The sequence below is a fragment of the Xiphophorus couchianus genome, chromosome 6 (assembly GCF_001444195.1).
Source record: "Xiphophorus couchianus chromosome 6, X_couchianus-1.0, whole genome shotgun sequence".
In the NCBI taxonomy this organism is placed as follows: domain Eukaryota; kingdom Metazoa; phylum Chordata; class Actinopteri; order Cyprinodontiformes; family Poeciliidae; genus Xiphophorus; species Xiphophorus couchianus.
The window spans coordinates 14609137-14627211 of NC_040233.1; the positions used below are offsets into that span (position 1 = coordinate 14609137).

An 18075-nucleotide genomic window follows, 5' to 3' on the forward strand; every position below is an offset into this window, starting at 1 on the left:
AAAGTCCAGTTTGAATGCAATATGTTACAAGCTTTCTTGTATAAAATGTTATGTCAAAATTGCTTACACTGTGTAGTCAGGTAAATAAGCCATATAAAAAAATATGTCACACAACCACATGCTCATTGTTGCAGATGGGTGTATTTTACACAAACAAGTGATTTCTGTTTTTAGGGCAGGCAGGATCTTGACAAACCACTAACTATTCCCCAGCTGTTCTGAGAAGATCTTGTGGCAGCTATGTGAATGTTAGTAACCATTCTGTTTCCTGAAGATCAAACAGGAAAATATTTAAAGCTAAATGCCATTTCACAGTCCGCAACATTCAGTCAGTGGAAGTTGGAGAGCGTTGTCCTCTTAGTCCAGACAACACTCGCACTTCCCACTACCAAATGAGAAGGTGGGAAATCAAGTGGTGGGAGGACAAAAGGGACACACAGCTCCTTTTTATGAGACATCACAGTTGACTCACAGCAATTTTTTACCTGATAAATCACTTAATGAAGCTAATGTGAGCTCATCGGAAGCAGCCAAGCAGGGGCATGGCTTTTAAGCATTGAGTACACTTTGAGTATTTTAATGAACTTGTAATAAGGCTGACTTTTGGATCTGCAGCTTGTTGACAGGGGTCCATCCAGCACTCCTGCCTCTCTGTTTGCTATAGCCTCTGAGGTGTGGGAAACTGAGGCTGAACCTGCAGAGTTTCTATGCAACAGAGCTGCCAGATAGGCTATGAATATTGTAACATCTCTTTTGTAAAGATCGCCATCTTTTTGCTTTGAGACAACTCCTTAAAAAGTTGCTTATTCCTAGGAAGACTTCAAAAAAGCTGTTTATTTACACAAGGCATCTGTTTATCTGGCTTCTCCCTTCTTGCCTCTTTAGTTGCTGAGTGAGTGTTCTGGCTCTAGAAATATTCCCAAACCAATTCAAACATCCTGCATTGAGCTTCATGGGGAAAAAAGCAGTATGTAAGCACATAAAAGCACCAACTGCTTGTTTCATTTCTGTTTGAGTGATAACATTCTCATCTCTTCTCCTCCAGCACCAGGAAAAGAGAGGAGACAGCCTATGATTCTCACTGAGGGTGTGAGGGTCCAAAGGAACCCAACAGAAAAAGGATGAGGGACTTTGATTGCAGATGGTAGATAAAATCAACATCAACGACTACCTACTCATAGTTGCACAGTTTCAAATGAGTGTAAGAGGAGGCAGTTACTGTGACAAACGGCATGTAAACAGCCTCATAAGTGCTGAGGGTAAGCACCAATTTGCTGGTCAAATTAACTTTATTTGCCATCAAATTAACTCCTGTCTTAAACTTTAAATCCTTGGGGTTTTCCTCTTACACATGCTGTTTTTGTCACTTTCACACCAAACCTCACAACACGTGCTGTGTGCTGATTAAAATTCATAAATAATAAGCAAACACATTTTCACGAATGTTTCTCTAATTGGTTGGCTTTGGATTCCGATGTGTTGTTAGCTTCCTCTGCTGGGAGCCATCCTGGATTCTCAAAAATCCTTGCAATGCCTTTGGGAATGTCTGAGTTTTGTGACTCAAAGCGCCGTCTTTCGTCAACAAGAAGGAGATTGCAGTGCATATTTATATGCAGAGAGAATCCTTCTGATAAGTCTTCATGCATGTGTTATCTTGTTGACTTAATTCATCCAATTTTGCATGAACAGTCTGAACAATTTTTAATAAGTACCACAATTATACATTCTAGCACTGACATGCTGTATTAACAATTCAAATAAATCAGTTTTCTAATATATATATATATATATATATATATATATATATATATATATATATATATATATATATATATATATATATATATACATATATATAGGATTCATTCGGTTATGAAAAAAAGCACATAATAATTAAACAGAAGGCACAAACTTTTTCTAAATTAAATGCACCCTTTTCAGCTTTAAACCAGCTCTTTTGCTAATAGTTTGGTTTGTCCTTTGAGAGAAATGTATGACCTCTAAATTTTTGCAAGTTTTGTTGTGGGTCAGGCAGGTCTATATCATTCCATCACCCTGTTTTTGGTGGCCTACTTTATCATCACAATGACTGTTCTGTCCATTTGTGCCATCTCCACTAATGGGGCTTTAGAGGCTGGTGGTGCCTACTGTATCCTTTTTAAAGCTGACACAGCTGACTGCTGTAGCTTAAAATCCTCACTTGGGTGTTAGTGATTAGGCTTTGTTAAGAGATGATAAAGTATCCTTGTTTTCTGGGGTTTTTCCATCATGTTTTTTCTTGCTAATGTCTGTGGCTGCGCTCTGTTTGTTTTGGGCTTGATGGAGGCCATCATGTCTACCTTTGGAGTACCAGAAGGTAAAGTTAATTTAACATTTTGAGACATTCTTGATGTGTTGCATGTACTTAAAGCCTTCTCTCACTGTTTGTTAGATAACACTGCAGCTTTTACAGGCTCTCATCAAATGTTGCCATTGGGATAAAGTTGGTGCCTGCTATACGGTACTATCCTCCTCTTTCTGGGCTTTGTAGTCTGTTTGGTACGATTTTTTTTTTCTTTACATGAACCATTGAGATATGTGAGGTTTGTAATTTATTTGTATGCTGCTTATGAACAATACGTTTATTAAAGAGGTAATGATGGTGATAAGAAAAATAAATTGCAGCTAAATCAATACGCTGATTTAGCTGCAATCAACATATTGCAGTTAAATCAATGTCACCACACCACACAGCTCCAGTGTGCTGTGGTGATTTTCTGCTGGACAATCCCAGTTCAACTGGTATCTTTTTTTTTTCATTTCAAAATTGCAGGAAACAAGCAGCAGAAAGCTCTTATTTTTGTGCTTGTTTAACGTCAACCACAGTGCATTGTGTAGTAAAACCTCTGCATCTCTGCTTAAAAAATTAGACGCCATAAAATCAGGAACTGACTTGTGATAATTTCATTAAAATGTAGTGGAAACAAATCTACCACAAAGGGAAAACAAATATAGATGTTACATTTCAGATGCTATCCTACATTTGTTAGAAAAGCAGAGGACACGCGTAACATGGAAAAGCTGTATAAAGGTCCCTGAAAGGTAGTTTTCACATCTTTTAAGCAAATTCCAATGCAGTGAAACAGCACTCCTATAAAGAAAGTTTTGCAGTTTACCATTTATGATAATTATATAGGTCAAGATCTATGCAGTGAATGCCAATGTCGCTTAATTACACTGGTTTGTTTTAACAGGTTGGAGCCCACATTTATGCCAAAGCTACCTTTATTATTTTTTATCATCGTCCTTACCGTTCTGGTTTCAATTTTCATTAGTTTTTTCACTGTTGGCCCCCCAGTGTTGATTCTACCAGAAACCTCTTTAACCAACAACACAAGCAGAAGGACTGCTAACTATACCGGCCTCTGGCTCTGCACATTGAAAGGAAACCTATTCTGTAAGTGTCAAATAAGTTTGCAAACTTATTTTGATAGATGCTGTGTACATTTAACACATCTTGTTTTTATGAAAAAACAATCTCTGACCTCTTTTTGCCCCTTAAAGCTAATTACACGGTTGACTACACCACTGGTGGCATGATGAGTTTTGCCTGAGTATTTGCAGTCTTGTTCAACGGCTGCACTGGAATCATGGCAGGCTCCAGCATGTCAGGTATTGTAATGTTTAAAAGTGCAGACGCCTACTCTCAAAAAATACTGTCTTTCTCAGTGGCCGGATTTCATGTTGTTTTAAAAAAATATAAAGCAGCTCCAGTGCAGGAATTGGATAAGTTTATGAGAAAGCTTGTTTTTCTTTTCTTTTAAATTGTTTTCAACACTTTAGCTGAAAAATGAAGCTACTGTAATTTTTTCATCCGCCAGTTTAAGTTAAACACTCATTTATACAATCCAGAACTTCTTGGTCCACTCAAAATGTTGTTCTCACTGATTAGACTTGAAAGCTGAAGATCTCATCCACACAGCTGAGAATTTTTAATGTCCTTAAGGCTCAATACTTAGAGAAGAATTAATTGTGATTCTTTGATTGGTGCCTATTAATCAGTGAAATGGGAGCTTATTTCCTCATGAAACAAGGTGGAAATTATTAAGGAGACACTCACAGTCCCAAATGAAGTATTTACTTCACTTCTATATCTCCCATTTTGACAATTATCTTAACACTGTTCCTGTTGCATTTATCCCAGGATATATGTGTTGTGCCCCAATACAATTCCATATCACATTTCAGAAGTTGATGGGTAATTTCAATGTCTAAACCATTCAGACAATGAATTTGTTGTTGCTGTTTTTAACGCAGTAGATGAGCAGGAAGATGCCTCTTAAAAATATCAAAACAAAATGGCTACAATAAAGAATTGCAAGTGAAAATTATGCAGGACAGGAAAAAATTCAAATGCACTTTTTTTGGGGATGAATAGAGGCATCTATGGGACAACTTGTATGTCAAAATCAACCTTAAAAATTTGCTCCTTGCAAATGAAATATAAAGCAATGAGACCAAAAACATCCTGCACAGTATGTTTGTGTGCATAAAATACATACCTTTATAAATGTAGGCATGAAACATTGTTTGTCCAGTTTTAGTCCGGACAATCCAAGGGTTTTGAAGATGTTGTGTTGCCAATCTTGTGAAAACCAAACTATTACAAAATGGTGGTGAAGTTGTTTACGTTCTAGAAAGCCTTTGCTGTGTGTTATTAGGTGATCTAAAAAATCCCCAGCTACTCCATCCCAAGAGGAATGCTTGCAGCTGTTCTTACAACCTTCATTGCATACAATCTGCTGAGTCTGCTGGCTGCAGGATCCTGTGACTGGTTAGAGAAAATTTACACAAAGCTGCAAAATATTCCTAAAAATGGAATAACTTGTCAAAAAAAATCATTGTTTTATTGGACTGTAATCTTATTATTACAGTCCAATAAGATTAACCAACATGTTACTGTTCATATTTCTTGGACTATGTGTAGTTACCTTTTCCAGAGAGACTACAGTGTTCTGGGGGACATCAATGTATGGCTTCCCATGGTGACAGTTGGTATCTACTCCTCCGCCATGTCTGCTGCAATGAGTAACCTCTTGGGAGCTTCCAGGATCCTGTATGCTCTGGCCAAAGATAACTTGCTGGATGAGAATATAAAACATGTTCTGCTGTTAAATGTTTGCAGAGTTTACCAACCACATTTTTGGACCCTTAGAGAGTTTAAGGTCTTATTATACACAGGATATAATGTAAGCTGTTATGTCCTGATTCATCTACAGTACATGTGAATTAAAATAATCCATAAGCGGTAGAAATGAATGAATAAACTAATGAGCTCATGTAGATAAAATGAGGTGATTAAAGCAGGTTGACTCTGCTCAAGTTATTCATTGATTGTTTAGTTTATCTAATTAGGCTTCTCTTGTGTGCTTGTCTAAGCATTTTAATATTCATCCATCTGTTTAAAATTGGCATTGCTCCTTATTGTGACAAAATGTCACTTGTTACTGATTTTCATGGTACAGGCATTTTAATCATCGTTTGTCAACAGATGGCTTGCTCTGTTCACTTAGAAGGAAAAAACCTTTTTCATTGTTTGTTCAGCTTCACAAGTGCACGATGACTCAGTTGTTTGTGATTTTTTTTTAGATGATGAGCAATATGAGAGATTTTCCTAATGTTCCACATTTGTACAGATGGTGTCTTGGTGCTGGGGAGGAGAAGTGGAAACCCCTGGGTTTCTGAACTTATCTGCTGGTTTCTTGTACAGGTAAATCTTTAGCTTGTGGTGTAATGGTTTAAGAATGAATCCCATTTACCAATCCATATTGTTTTTCCTAACAAGGGTGGACATCTCTACTTTAGGGGAACATTTTTGATTATTGATGAGAATTGTTTTAATTATCTCCCACACCTATCCATAAGTTCTGTAAAACATGGCGTACACAAGTTTTTAAATAATTGGCCACCCTTTATATGACTTTTTGTGTGTTTGTAGCAGATGGTAGGCCCTCTTAACTGTTTTCATGGTAAAGGCCATCTGTTGAAGGACAACGAGGATTTCTAACCTTTTAAAAAGATGCATATCACAGACCCCACTCTGTGACTGTGTTGGCCTATCACTACATGACTGAGTTGCTGTCATTCCCAGTTGCCTCCACTTTGTTATAATATTGATAACACTTGGCTGTAGAATATTTGGTAGCAAGGACATTTCTAAAGTGACTGGATTTGTGCATGTGGTATCATGTACCTACACAACATTAGAATTCAGTTTCAGAAAGTGACAAATTCTCTATAAATATGTTTAGAAGCAGTCTGCGTGCCTTTGTGCAGGATTTTATACACATATGGCAATTGGGATACCTGAATTCAGTGAATTGGATAAGTAGAAGAAGTTTTATTTATGTAGCACTTTACCAGCAACAAGGCAGTTCAAATGTAACAAGTAATACTGGCAGTTGCCTTGTTATGATGGAATAACGTATGTACTCTTATGAAGTACTTAAAAAAGTTTAACTATAAAAGGCTGGAAATGTGTTTCAGAGAATTAGTTAAATGTTTTCTCTTTTCCTCATTGATGCAACTTTTTTGCAATAGACTGCAACTTTCAATAGATGTGGTAGTTTGTTGGTGGTGGTTGTCTTGAAGTAAACATGAAACATTATTTCTGACTAATCTTATCATCTAACCACTCCAAGAGAAAACTAAATATTTGCATCGTCTTCAGTTTCATTTAAACAAATGTCTTAATATTAAGCTGTCATACTATAGTTATATTTTCCAGCAATTCTGAAGGTATCACATAAACTGAAGTTGTGTGTTTCCTCCACTAGGTGGTGTTATTTGCTGGCAAATTGAACACCGTTGCTGGCATTGTAACCATCTTCTTCTTGTTGGTGTATGCTGCTGTAAATCTGGCCTGTTTGGCTCTTGAATGGGCATCTGCACCAAATTTCAGGTACTGGCACTGGAGGCTGCAGAGATTTATCTGTTTTGAGATTTACCTGCCTGAACAGTGTATCAAAAAATGCTTAGTTTTTTTTTATGTTCTAGACCATATTTTCGTTGTTTCACATGGCACACCTGTACTCTGGGCATCTTTGGCTGCCTAGTTATGATGTTTCTTATTAGTTCCATTCAGGCTTTTGCCAGCATAGCATTTTTGCTGCTCCTCTGGATGCTCATACACTGCCTGCCTGGGGCCCATCTGCAACTGGGGCTACATCAGTCAAGCTCTCATCTTCCATCAGGTATTCAGGCATTCAAATATTTGTGCTAATTTTTTAAAAGCCAGTTTCTTCCACTTCACAATTGGGTGCTACTTTTTGTTGTATGGTTATTTTTAAAAATCCTAATATAATACATTGAGCTTTGTAGCTGTAACTTAAAATTTGAAAGTTCAAGGAGCATAGATCATTTTTCAAGACCATGTTAATGTAAATTGTTTATGTTTTCAGGTTCGCAAGTACTTGTTGCTTCTGGATGTGCGGAAGGACCATGTGAAGTTCTGGAGGTGTTGTTGATGGTTGCAAACCCTCACACCTGTACGAGTCGTATGACTTTCATCAAAGACCTGAAGAAAAGCGGCCTGTATGTCCTGGGACATGTGAAGCTTGGACTGCTTGGTAAGTGTCTATCAAAAAGCTACAGCACTCCTGAGAAGTGGATATTTCACACTTGCAGTAATATTGTTTTACTGCATGCCAGTGGTAATTATGGTCGGGTGAAACTCTGACCTTCAGGTGTCTTGTTTAGAAAGATTAAGACTTTATTTTCATCAGATTTAGCATTAATCAGTTGGCGTACATCTAAATTCACAAACGTATGCGTTGGGTTTGGAGTGACTTGTGTAATTATTTATTATCATTGCTTAGGATATAAAAATATAGGTTTTCTCTAATTACTCACTTCTATAAGCCACATCAGCTAAGTTGGTGCTTTCTTCATTAAAATGCTGGGCGACCAATATCAATATTTCCACGTGATTAACAATGTCAGCCTAAGAGACTGATCAGTTTGAGAGAGGTCCCAAATCATTTTTGGGTCTTTCTGTTCCTAGATATAATTACGTAACCATGGTATCTTTTCCTGCTGAGACTAGAAAACTACACTCATGTTAGAAAATTATATTCTTGTATGCCTCATTTGTTACGCCACTGCAATGACGCAAACTGTAGAACATCCAAATTATTGGTACTCCAACCACCACAATCAAAACATGATTGTGTCATTTACTGAGAAACTTCTAACGCAGATTGAACACACACATCTTTTGCCGATAATTAAAGGTCTGTCATTATGCTTCTATCGTTTGTGTCTTTTGTAATTGTGCAGATGGTTTACCAACTGATCCCCTGCAGAGCTGTTATAATTCCTGGCTGTCTTTGGTGGATCATTTAAAAATCAAGGTGTTTGTGAACCTAACTCTGGCTGACTCGGTTCGGCATGGAGTTCAAAATCTGCTGTTCATCTCGGGCTTTGGTAGGACCAAGTCACTCTATTTTTAAACTCTTTGACATTTCTCGCGTATCATGCTAAGACATCTGCTGGCTTTAGGTGGGATGAGACCAAACACTCTTGTGCTGGGTTTTTATGATGATTGCACACCTGAAGATGGCCTCACCAGTCAAATTCTCCCATCATTAAGCTTTGGCTCTGATTCAGTGTGTGCAGCTACAGCCTCTGAGCTTCTTCTTCTCAAGGAACTTAGGATATCAGCTTAACTTTACTGAAGTGCTAGGCTAATGCTGACATATTTACTATTTGATATGGCTAATTAATTTGGTTTGTAAGATGCTTAAGTTCCTGGCAATTTTGTACAGACAAAAGGTACAAGGTGTAATTGTTCTCAAACATGGTTTTAAAAGTTCTAAAATTTAACACGTAGCTCTTCTGCCTGGCTGATGTATGTTTTCAGTCGTCTTTATATATGAAAGTTAGAATTTTTGTGTTTGGAGATAACCTAAGGAGGACCAATACAGGGGAAATTGTACAGATGGGGAAAATTGAAGTAACTTATTTATTATTGCTTTCATTATCAATGTCATCTTACAAGTGAATAATTTAGTAAAAACTGATTTATTTAATCAACAAAATAATGTACTCAGGCTGCGCCAGTCTTGCAAGTCGTGCATAGAAAAATAGTTTGTTTTTGTTCGTTTTTTTTTTTTTAACCTAGCCATGCAAAAATATGACATGATGGTTAACTACTGGTGCAAGAGACAGTTGAGACTTTTTGGGTTTTTTTATTATAACATGTTATTCTCTCATCAAAAACACTCATGGAGTATTAGTTTGATTCTTTCATGCTCCCACGGCAGCCTTTCAGGGGTGCCTAAATGCTTGCGTTCACAGCGTTCCTCTTCGGAGCTGCTGTCTCCAGCATAGCTTCTCCCTCACAAAGCTCCTCCAGACTAGCGGCAGCAGCAATGGGAAAATACCTAGGGGAACTGTGCTTCTGCAGAGCTTATCAGGAACATTATTGAGGAGACATGCTGATGGACTGTTAAAAAGAGGAGCTTTTTAAAGAGACAGATGCCCACTTTCAAGGCATTTGAAGTCAAATTTCTTCTAAGTCATACTTAATAGATACAGCATTTTGATAACCTTTGAGCTATGGAATGATGCATAATACTGCTCCACTTAAATATACAAATTTCTGAAAATGTCAAAGGATCCAAGTAAATTGCATCATAGCTTTCCTGCAATGCCCTCGCCTGTTCTAAATTAGCATAGGCCAATGTGGTTTGATACTTGACCTACTCTTTTGCCTAAAATGAACAGTTTAGCTCCAAATGATGTGCTTCTATCTATTCACAGTGAATAGAAAGACTTTACGTCATGTACTGATTACTTCACTCAAGACATTTCTTGTGTGTGTGTGAAGGTTCACCTCACTCAACAAACATCAGCAAATAGGTGATTAAGGCATTTTGCCAACTGATTAAGCAGAGTCATTGGCGGCAAATGCCACGTGTGCTTTGACGAAATTTCCATGAGTTCATTCTGGCTGAGTACTGACACCCACCTACACGTCTCTGACAAACAGCCTGTGAGAGAGAGTGTATCCCCAGATGGCGACAGGGTTGGCTCCATCTAAGACAAATGGGCATCAAGATGCTATGAACTGCTTTGTGTTTTCTTGGTATGTCTCTGTGGCTTGAACTTTATTTGGAAATAACAAATTGGCAGCTGTTCCCTCGAAGCCTCCGGTTGCTCAGTTTGGATGGATGGATGTCAGCTCTCTCCACCTACTAAACCAACATGTAGAGAGGGGGAAGAACTGACTCACTTCCGGATGCTGATGAGATTCACTGATAATGGAAAAGCACTTTAATCCTTGTACATTTTATTGTGACCTTTTACTAAGCTGGTGCCGTGTTTTTTCTGTACATGTATTTTATTTGAGTAGTTCCCGTTTTCAAAGGTGGAACATCACCTCACCACTTAAACTCCAAGAATTTAAAATCACCATTTAACCTAATGTTTTATTTGTCAGAGTAACCTGTGAAGATGTGTGTGCAAACAAGAAGCATGTTTTTAAAGCACTCCCACTTTAGCTTTATGTGCACTATTCTCTACAAATCATTTAAAATTAACTTAGAGAAGGCCTCAAAAGTTTGACCTTCTTTCAAGTTAAGTTTTTAAGTACTTAATAATTTTTGAAGCTGCAATATACAGTAAAAATCCTCTATTTATAACACAAAATTACAACCAGTTCCCCTTAATATAAATATTTGTAACGAAGCAATGTCTTTAAAGTTCAGACCAGATTAGAACAAAAACTCACACATGCAAAGAAATCAAGGCAAATTAGTCCCCAAATGAAATTATCAATAAAAGAAAAAGGACATTCATTGAACCCACTTACAAAATTGTATTAAATGCTTCCATGGAAAGAGCTTTTTTTCCCAACTTTTCTCCTTTATGGAGAAACTAGTGCATTCATTACTCATGTGTGAGTTTGACCCACTGTGTCTTCTACACAAACGCTTCAAATCTTAAAGGTTTGTGTTTGGGACTCTTTTCTATGCACTCTGATCTTCGGTTCTTTCCATTTTTAGTTGGATCAAAGTCAGGTGACTTGATCATTCTGGCACAGTTTTACTGTCTTATCTGAATCAAAATAACAGTCCCCTTGTTTGTGTTTGGAACTATTGTCTCAGTTTTATGGTTTTTTTACCGGCTTGTCCAAATCTTCTGCTTCTACCTTTAAAACAAGTGTTAGAATAATTTTTTTCCAACAGTTTTGCATCTGCATCAACAGTGCGCAAAGAGGCAATTGTGTTGAGTGCATTACCTGTAATTTTCAATGGATAAAATTGTACCTGCTCATTTCAAGACTCTCAAAAACTGTTTGAGAGTCTGGTTTTTGGACAACTCTTGTTTGAAATTTTCATTTCTCTGCACCAGAAATGTTACGAGGGGCACCTGACCTGGTTACGGCTGGTTTACTGTGATGTTCTTCTGGATTATGGCTCTAACAGCGCTCACAATGGTACATTCATAAGTTTAGAAATGCAGCTGTAATCACTGTATATTTTGAAACATTAAGATTTTTGGGAATTTTTTTTTGCTTCGCCAACCATAAAACCCCAATACTTTCTAATAACAAACCTAAACTAGTAGATTCCTTTACAAATAGCAAGAAAAGCTTAAAACAGCAGTTTCTGAGGTTTCTTTGTCTTTTTAGATTCATTTCTTGACATTTATTGAGTTTTTTCTGTTATACACTTCTTTTTTAACCATTAATTTAATCCGAAGACTGATTTGCTTTAATTACTTTTGATGTGCGGGATATCTGGGTTGTTGCTGACATTTGGTGTGAATTTTATGTAAATGATCTCATTTAAACTAATAAAAAGCTGACATGTTCAATGTCTATTTTACTAGCTATAATTTAAATGAAAATAAATCTGTGGGGAAAAACTAAGCACACAGTCACAATATTTTTGTATTCTCTTGCATCATTATTAAGATTTGGCATGCAAGGTGGGTATTTCTATTGCTTTCATGTCAACATGTGAGAGGCTCTTAAAGAGGGTGTGGATGCTGAAGAGTCTGGGGAAAAGACAGCCTTCTCTTTCTTCAAAACAAGAACATACTGGATGTAGTTTCTCTTTGGCACATAGATTCTGGCTGGAGCTTCTGATCAGCAGTCGGTTCCATCCGTGGCCTGCGTCACGTTTGCACCACAATTTACGTGTATTGTCACCAGCCCACGCATTGCTGAAAAATTGTCTGTAGGAGGCAGAGCGTTAACAGACTGAGGCAAGCCCTATTAGGGAATGCAACATCCACCCTCAAAATATCTTAATCAGTTGTTCAACTACAGCATGGAACAAGAGAGGTGCCGGCATAGCTTCACACATCCAAAAAATGTTGCAATCACAAAGACTTTCCCATTATCTCGGCAGCTGTAAGGTGGTCAAGAGATTCCTTCACTGACTGTGGGAGGCTTTGGACATTCTGTTTTCAGCTAAATGTTGATGTCAAGAAGGACAGAGGACTAGCTGAAGCCAAGAGCAGGACAACTCAGAAAAATAGTTAAAATAGGTTTAAATTTGTCTGCATGCTAACAAGCCTAACTTCTACTCTCATTTTTAGCCATGACTGGACATGAAAAATACCAAATTTGGTGACGTCTTTTAGTTCATCTTTATTTTTAGTCTTTCTTATACAAAGTGAAGGAAACAAAAGTTCTTTATCAAAACAGGACACAATAAAAAATGAAGGAGCTCAACATGAAATGTAAAACAGGATGTGTATGTAGTTAACAGAGCTGATGTTGGTTTGAAGAAAGGAAACAATTCTGAGAAAAGCACCTTAAGCATTTCTTTGCACAGCACCAAAAATGTCTAATTGGACAGACAGCATTTTCAGGAAGAAAAATAATTATGTTCCAAATGAGAAGCCAGGAACAAAGACAGATTTAACAAAGGAGGCCCAGGAAACCTCATGTTTCTGCAAAGATACCTTAAAAAGTGGGACGGTACTGTGAAGATGACTGAAAGGGATACAGAGATGCATGGATGGAGAATGTGTTAAAAGACCAGATATTGGCAATATCATATTTATGTAACAATACACCTGATCAATACATAAAAAAATTATCTCGGAGTCCTAAGTTGTTAATCTTTTTTTTTCTTTTAGGCCAAGAAAACCATCTCTAAAAGTGAATTTAATAAAAAATTATGAATAAATATATAAATGTGTCATACATATTGTTACTGTCTCTTAAATACTGATCTACCTGCTTTAACAGCAAGAACATAAAACCAAAACCCCTAAAACCAATGTGACTAAACCAGTCACATTCAAACAAATGAAAAACAAGCCTCGTCGTAATGAATTGATCGCCAGACTGTTTTACATGACATTTTGAGCAGGCCAACACAGAAAACATGCAAGGTTGAAGAGCATGCTTTGACCCATTTATGATTTTCACTTTTAATATTTTATAATTTTATTTGATGTAGGTTTCTGATAGACCTGACTGAGTTGTACCTGCTTCAACCAGTTCCGAGAGGCAGGTTTACGTTGCTGTACGATATGGACGGAGGAAAATAACCTGGCTGATCAGTTTCTCGTTAGCAAATAGATTTGGCAGGAGCTTAAATGCATCCTCTGATCAACAGACAGAGCCATCTGTGGCTTACGTCAATTGTGCACCAGAATTCTACATTTCTCGTTTACGTGTATACTCACCAGCCTCCACCTCACTGACAAACAGGATGTAGGAGGAAGTGTGTTTGCAGACGTAGAAGAACTCTATAAGTGGATATCACGACCACACTTAAGAAAGAACTTTGTACTCATTTTTAAAACAAGAAGGGAATAACAGCCTTTTATGTGCAGAGAATAGCACTACTGTAATCACAAAATCAATCAGTGTCAATTTAATGAAGACATCACAAAATGATGAAATGCTGCAACCCTGTTATTAATGGTCAGAAAATGTATTAATGTATTAATATCGTGGGGAAACAACTTGTCTTCTTTCCTTAAATGACGGGATTAATAAAAAATCTATTTTAAAACAGTATTTTCAGATTTTCAACATGTTTCTTGATATCTGATGAAGTTTACATAATATATAAATTAAATTTCACAACTGCAGCACCAAGATGAAACTATGAAACCATTATAATTTTTGCCCCCTTGTAAAATATATGTGTATCGTCTTAAAATAAATTCATCTCTTAATATTAGACTATACTATCAGATTGATTATCTTCTGACAATACATCTTATTAACTTAAAGTTGATCTTTTTCAATGACCTTTTAATTTGAAGTTGATCATTTCAGGATTTCGTGGGTTGGGAAAATGGGAAAGACATGAATCCATGCAGTGCATGTAAGTCAGATGTGTGTTGTCTTGATAAGTCAAGGAATAGTCCTCCAGAATAGTTACCAGCCAAAACCGCTCCATATCTGCAACCAGAACAATGATAAAAAAGCTTTAAATAACTGTGATTGAGATTATGAGAGGATCTATGTTTATCTTGCCACCACATGAGCAGGATAATAACGGGAGAATAAAAAAAAATCCCAAGTTCACTGGTAGAAAAGTGCGACAAATATTTATTTTAAGATTTATTAAATATCTTGACCAGGGCGTCAAGGGCGCAACATTATTGACAACAGTTTCCACAGAAAAGACCAAACTATGATTAGAAGAAAATTGTGATACTTTCTCCAAGTTTCATCCAGGAATGCGCACATTTATTGACTGAAACATTCTGCTGACATTTTATGCTGAACATTTTTACATTTCAGTTTGAGTCTGTCTAACAATTCACTGAGAATATTTTCCCATTCAATATGGTTCGTTTGTCCTCTTACAGGTGATTTTGTGTTTACAGGCAATGTTCAACATTATTACGCTTAGTCAGATAAGAGGACAATTCAATGTTTATTTAGCTTGAAAGAAAGATCAGGAGTTGGCAGAAGTTTATCGCGAGGAAGATGTGTATATTTAGCCCAGTGGGATATTAGCTCACAATATTAGCCTGGGGTCTGTGCTAATGACGTTCAAACTGTGGAAATAGCACAAGTAGATATGAGGGTGGGAGGCAAAGACTGCAGGATGTTTTGTCCTGTGGGAGTGTGCAGTAAGCTTCTCTCTTCTACTGCCCACACAACCCCAGTGAGTTATTTGTGGCTCGTTCACACACACACAGCTTCGAAACTGGTGTGATAATCTATTGTTGTGTGTACAACTTGTATCTTGTTGTGGTTTTGTGGAAAATTCTCCTAAGCAATTAAAGTAGCTCAAATAAGAATGGTTTTATTTCAAGTTTAAAGTTAATGCTTTTTAAAGTTCACAATGTAATTACAACATTTAGCATCAAAGATAAATGACGGAACATATTGTTCTTTTCATCCATGTTTTACCTCATGTGCCCCTTTTTTAAGCATGGGAGAAAAAAAACTTTTCGACAATTAGACCCAGCGGTGCCTTTGGTTTGTGGTTTTGGAGCAATCTCTACTGTTTTATAGTTGAATTAAACATTACCTTGCTCTAGTCTTTACATGCAAATGAGTAAAATACTTAGACAATAAAGCCTTTATTGGGGATATTAGCAGCAGCTAAAAGTAACCTCGCAATAAATCCTTTTGCCATGGTCATAAAGCTATGTTTTCATTATATGGTGCCGATCTTCTTCTGTAACATTTCGCAAGGTTGATGCATACAGAGAAAATAATTTCAGTTAAAAAAATGTAATAAAAATGATTACTGTTAATTTTTTTTTCTTTTTATAAATTTTTGTGGCCTGCTAAATTTTGTAAGCTGATGACTTAGGCCTTACATGGCAAATTTTCCCACTCCAGCACAACTCAAATGATTACACTACCTCTTTAACATTCCTTCAAGCCGGTCATCCTTTTATTTAATCCAGATGTGCAGCACTAAAACATGCAGGACAGGGCAGCTGTTTATGTCTATGTTGGTAAGAAAAAAAACATATATTTATTTTTATTTTGTTCTGGTATTCAATTGCTTTGTGTGCAGAGAGTATTTAATGGGTGCTGTGGAGACTTGGTGACTCCCAAAGTGTCATGTCAAGTGCACTTTCAACATGTTTTTCCCTTCTTACTCACTGCGGGATGGGAAGTATGCCTGGGTTAAGAACACAAAAACATATATCTCTAAATCACAATTGAAAAGCAACACGAACAATTACTCCAAAAATGACAGTGAAGTGAATCAACACTGACCATATACTTAAATTGTTTATAAAGTAGAGGGATGTTAAAAAAAAGAGCAAATTGTAACTAAATTAAAAACAAATCTTCATCTCCACAGTATTTTTAGCATATTACCTGACGCACCACTTCTAAAGCCTTTAACGACAACATTTGATGGATTCAACTTGTACAATTTTAACTGACTCATTGTTTGTATCCCTCAGTGGGCTGTTGGAGCGCTACCAGTGGTTTTAATGATCATAAATAAGTGTTTGTTGTCTTCCTCCACCGCCACATTGCTGGGGATGCCCTCATCTCCATGGAGAACTTGGTTACAGCCCGGCCCACGTACATCTCCTTTTGCGTCACTCTGACTGTTTTACTCTTATCAAAAAAGGAAACATTTCCTCTGCATGATCAAGTTGCTTGCAAGCCATAAATGGGTTACATGGAAATGATCACCCAATGTTCAGTAAGATAATTTTTGTATCTCAATGTGACATTTCTCTGTACAAAGCTGGCAGACTTATATTTCACCTTTAATTTGAAACAAATGAAAACTATGTTCTGCTATTTCACCATGAACTACCTTATGTAATTGAGGTGGACCTCAAAAACTGTCATGTGCATCAGAGATGGGCAGCTTTTAGGTTATGCCCTACATAATGTCACTATGTGCCTGTATAATAAGCAATATCTCCCTTTTAAGCTGAATTTGAAGTACTGTGATGAAATTAGAGTAATAACTTTTGCAATTTGATTTGAAACACTGCCAAGAAATAGCAACATCAATAAAATATTCTATATACTGGAGTGGAAACTTTCACTCACTATAGTCCCCATAATTCTTAATGTTGCTAATTTGCATCACACCGACATTTTTTATCTATTTCATGTGACATCTTCAAATTATCATTCACTACTTTAGACCTGCTTGACAGCAAAAATCTATATATTTTCCCATACGTTTGGGTAAAATAAGGTTTGAAGAAGAGAAAAATTCTAGAAAACAGGATAGACCACTTTTCAGGTCATTCTAATAGTGTTTTAAAAATTTAGATAATTAAAAAAAAATAAAATAAAATAAAAAAAATAAAAAAATTTTTTTTAAAATTGATAATTATTGTATAATTATATTATTCCAATTAAAATTTAAAAACTATTTCCACATGTCTCTTGTGAAGTACCCAGCTTCACGTGCACATCTGTATTTGTTCAACTGCGTCATTGAAATTTATGTGGCACATGCCCTAAATTCCTTTACACGGTGTTTACTATGCTCCTCACGGGGCTCAGATTCCCAGTTATTTAAAGCGTCAAAACAGAAACATTTTACATCTCTTTTAGTGATACAATACGCCTCCTCAGCATCCCGTAGATCTAACATATACCACACTGCGAACAAAGTGCATTATCACTTAAATTAATTTTACGTAAGAAAGACTATAAATTGGAAAACACTTTTCAAAATACCTCGAGAGATATCACATTTTTGTTCAGGCAAACTTTTTTGCTTACGTGAATGACTACGCACAAACAGTCCCCACCACATTGCCATGCACACACTTGTATAACCCTTTAGATAACAGCCGGTCGCTCTGAGCTGTTATGAACCAACCCTGGCCACTGCTTCATTCACCGGCTTCTCCGTCGTAGTGATTTGCTCTCTCTCATCACACTACCAGCAGCCGTGGGTTCCCATGTGAAAAGCCCGTCACAACCTTATATAAAACGACTGACAGCAAAAAGGACGAATCACGATGCGGAGCGGTGGTTACGCCACCCGCCCCCGCCAGCTCGTGATACTCTGATTGGTCAGAATCAAGGAGAGGCGATGACTGGCTTTCATTTAGACCAATGGGAGTAGAGCAGTAGGAAGGGCTAGAAAATGTTCTTGTAAT

The 18075-nt window shown here is 36.9% G+C and overlaps 1 protein-coding gene across 1 annotated transcript; it reads left to right on the plus strand.

The window, feature by feature from the left end:
- Positions 1 to 3549: 3549 nt before the first annotated feature.
- On the plus strand, positions 3550 to 11848 carry LOC114146032 (solute carrier family 12 member 9-like). The gene is made up of 6 exons (XM_028019766.1): positions 3550 to 3651; positions 5676 to 5749; positions 6816 to 6940; positions 7114 to 7232; positions 7440 to 7607; positions 8317 to 11848. Exons 1-6 carry the CDS (start codon positions 3630 to 3632, stop codon positions 8487 to 8489), a joined length of 681 nt encoding a protein of 226 aa, XP_027875567.1. The 5' UTR covers positions 3550 to 3629; the 3' UTR covers positions 8490 to 11848.
- The last annotated feature ends 6227 nt before the right edge of the window (positions 11849 to 18075 follow it).

What these genes read in the sequence shown, in the direction of transcription:
- LOC114146032 (XM_028019766.1), top strand. Translation starts at nt 3,630, where the DNA reads ATGGCAGGCTCCAGCATGTCAG. An exon ending in GGCAGGCTCCAGCATGTCAG is followed by an intron (nt 3,652 to 5,675) that starts GTATTGTAATGT and finishes ACATTTGTACAG; the next exon opens with ATGGTGTCTTGGTGCTGGGG. An exon ending in TCTGCTGGTTTCTTGTACAG is followed by an intron (nt 5,750 to 6,815) that starts GTAAATCTTTAG and finishes TTCCTCCACTAG; the next exon opens with GTGGTGTTATTTGCTGGCAA.